The sequence below is a fragment of the Eucyclogobius newberryi genome, unplaced genomic scaffold (genome assembly GCF_026437365.1).
Source record: "Eucyclogobius newberryi isolate DKJ021-1_F unplaced genomic scaffold, fEucNew1.0.hap1 SCAF_16, whole genome shotgun sequence".
NCBI lineage: Eukaryota > Metazoa > Chordata > Actinopteri > Gobiiformes > Gobiidae > Eucyclogobius > Eucyclogobius newberryi.
The window spans coordinates 1,653,761-1,657,272 of NW_027315790.1; the positions used below are offsets into that span (position 1 = coordinate 1,653,761).

Here is a 3,512-nt window from a genome sequence, read left to right on the forward strand (position 1 = left end):
AGTGTCTTGTAGCAAACGAGGACGAATATGTTTGAGAGTCAAATCGTAAATTAGAACTCAGTGAGTTCCTTTGTCTCATACTTTGTCCTCTCATACTTTGTCCTCTCACACTTTGTCCTCTCACACTTTGTCCTCTCATACCTTGTCCTCTCATACTTTGTCCTCTCACACTTTGTCCTCTCACACTTTGTCCTCTCATACTTTGTCCTCTCACACTTTGTCCTCTCACACTTTGTCCTCTCACACTTTGTCCTCTCACACTTTGTCCTCTCATACCTTGTCCTCTCATACTTTGTCCTCTCATACTTTGTCTTCTCATACCTTGTCCTTTCATACCTTGTCCTCTCATAGGACAACCCTTTTTGAGGAGCCTGGTCCTCTATCTCTCCTGTTTGTCTCCCGTTGTCTCCCATTCGTCCTTCGTATGTCTCCCTTTTGTACTTCGTTTGGCTCCCTTTTGTCTCTCGTTTGTCTCCCATTTGTCCTTTGTTTGTCTCCCATTTGTCCTTCGTTTGTCTCCCGTTGTCTCCCATTTGTCCTTTGCTTGTCTCCCTTTTGTGTCCCATTTGTAAATCATAATATCATAATCATATGAGACACATTCTTGTGTGGATGAGCAGAGACGGGGATAATCCTGGACTGACTCCGGATTAAAGTCCTCATCCGGGACTGGGGGGAGGGGCAAAGGGGCAAAAGGATAGGGGGAGGGGCTACTCCAAATGTTCGTCCAAATGTATCGAGTCGATGCTTCGTTCATTGTTTCATTTGCTCCACTGCGCCATCTTGTGGTAAAACATGTAATGCACGTAAAGTGATCCTCGTTTGGAAAATTAAATGTTATTTTCCAGTGAGTTTTCCAAATGTCCAAATGTAAAATGAGCTTCAACATAAACACTGCCGCGGCTCACGGGGCCACGCCTTTGTTGGACCAATTTATGAACCGTTTTCTGGACCACCCTCTGGGCCACCCTCTTGACCCCCCTCTGGACCCCCCTCTGGGCCACCCTCTGGACCCCCCTCTGGACCCCCCTCTGGACCACCCTCTGGACCACCCTCTGGACCCCCCTCTGGACCGCCCGCTGGACCACCCTCTGGACCCCCTCTGGACCCCCCTCTGGACCCCCCTCTGGACCACCCTCTGGACCACCCTCTGGACCGCCCTCTGGACCACCCTCTGGACCGCCCTCTGGACCCCCCTCTGGACCACCCTCTGGACCGCCCTCTGGACCACCCTCTGGACCTCCCTCTGGGCCCCCCTCTGCCCCTCTGGACCCCCCTCTGGACCCCCCTCTGGACCCCCCTCTGGACCTCCCTCTGGGCTCCCCTCTGCCCCTCTGGACCCCCCTCTGGACCGCCCTCTGGACCGCCCTCTGGACCACCCTCTGGACCCCCCTCTGGACCTCCCTCTGGGCCCCCCTCTGCCCCTCTGGACCCCCCTCTGGACCGCCCTCTGGACCGCCCTCTGGACCCCCCTCTGGACCGCCCTCTGGACCGCCCTCTGGACCCCCCTCTGGACCCCCCTCTGGACCACCCTCTGGGCCACCCTCTGGACCCCCCTCTGGACCGCCCTCTGGACCCCCCTCTGGACCCCCCTCTGGACCCCCCTCTGGACCCCCCTCTGGACCCCCCTCTGGACCGCCCTCTGGACCCCCCTCTGGACCCCCCTCTGGACCGCCCTCTGGACCCCCCTCTGGACCGCCATCAGGACCACTAGCCGTTACCGCCGTCCGCACTGAGCGTCCACCATGAACAAGGCCTTGTATCCGTGGTTCTGGAGAATGTGCTGTGACTGCAGGTTTATGACGTCACAACAGAGTCATTTCTGAGGCTCAGGAAAGAAGAGGAGCAGCAACACAAGCAGGAATAAGACAAATACAACCCGAGTATTTTGACATTTTAATGAGAGAATAACGTCATAATGTGGTTAAAAGCCAGAAAAGCTCCTCCTCACATGAGACGTGTCCAAATGAACTCACAGGGGCTGAAAATGAAAAGAAGTGAAGCCAACACTAGACTAAAAAGCTCCGCCCTGGTTCAGAGCTGCAGGACGTCCTGGTTCAGAGCTGCAGGACGTCCTGGTTCAGAGCTGCAGGACGTCCTGGTTCAGAGCTGCAGGACGTCCTGGTTCAGAGCTGCAGGACGTCCTGGTTCAGAGCTGCAGGACGTCTGTGTCACAGTGCCTGTGACCAGTGCCTGTGACCAGTGCCCTCCAGCTCCTGTGCATGCAGAGGGCAGGGGGAGGGGGAGGGGCGGGGGGAGGCGTGGGGGGAGGGGGGTCCGTCCTGCAGCGGATGGATTGAGGGATTATGTATGAGTGCTTTAATAACTCTGCGTGTGTCGTGTCTGTGAGTGAAGCCTGTCTCGTCTGGTGGTCTTCCCTGCCTCTCGTCTCCTCACGTCCCCCTCGGCTTCTTAACCCCCGTCTTTTGTCTTTTCTGTCCCAAATCCGCCGCTCTTCTTTTGGAGTTGGGCAGCGCAGAGCTCAGAGCGCTAGAGTTAGCGTTAGCGTAGCAGCGGCGGAGGATGGTGATGGCTGTGAAGGACCCGGCCTGTCCCGACGGTGAGCACTCACTTCATCTTTGCTTTGGCTTACTGCTGTTGTGTCCTTGGGCAAGACACTTCCTCTGCCTGCTGTGAACGACGGTGTGTCAGTGGTCAGAGGGTTTCAGAGGAGAAATGCTTGGAAATACTTTTACAATCAGCAGCAGTCAGTGTCAGCATCACAACGGTCACATGTTGTGTTCAATCGCACTGATCAAAAGTCTGTAGTTTACGTCACTGAAGGACAAATGTATTTCGTTTTTGAAAAGAAGTCAAATTGAGGAGAATCAAGATGGATCAATATCGGAGAAAAGTGATTGAACAGAGGAATGAGAGGGATTTATGTTTTCACCTCGACCTAGAACGACCCTGGACTGATGTGAGGAACAGCACATTATGGTCTTTGGGAAACATATTCCAACAAATATCAGAATGCTTTTCTAATAATATGGAAACACAGTTTAAACTTGAGTCAAGGCTGTGATGGTCCAGGAGCGGCTCTTGAAGTCTAAATCATCCAATTCAACCTCAGCAAAGTTTAAACTGAACCAGAAACAATATTCCAAAAATGTTCATACATATATATATGTATATTACATATATAGTTCAGCTCAACAGTGTGAGATAAAGTAGAGTGTGTGAAACGGTGCACATGTGCTTTACTGTGCCATCCGTGTTACATGTGGACACAGAATAACAGGGGTCCTGGTCCTTCTGAAGGGCCCTTCACCTCTGACGCTAGAGAGCCCAGGGCCACCATGTGCTGCTGCCACATGTCCAGGAGCCCTGGAGACTGTGGCTCCCAAACTCTGGAGCTTTTTGCACTGATCGTTTGTGTTTTTACATTTTGATAGTTCTGTCTTTTGGGTAGTACTTCTTTGTCCCGCGTTACTCCTGTACAGAGCTTTGGGATGGGAGCTCTGTCCAGGGCAGTGCGTGTGGTCTGACCTGAGGTCACTGTGTCTCAGCTG

General features: G+C 53.3%; 1 protein-coding gene across 1 annotated transcript in view; it reads left to right on the plus strand.

Moving 5' to 3' along the window:
• The first annotated feature begins 2,398 nt into the window (after positions 1-2,398).
• pals2b (protein associated with LIN7 2, MAGUK p55 family member b) overlaps positions 2,399-3,512 on the plus strand; it is a 123,344-nt gene continuing 122,230 nt past the window's right edge. Inside the window, exon 1 of the mRNA XM_072448414.1 lies at positions 2,399-2,560. Coding sequence (XP_072304515.1) covers positions 2,524-2,560 — 37 coding nt within the window. The 5' untranslated portion in view covers positions 2,399-2,523. The remainder of the gene's footprint in view (positions 2,561-3,512) is intronic.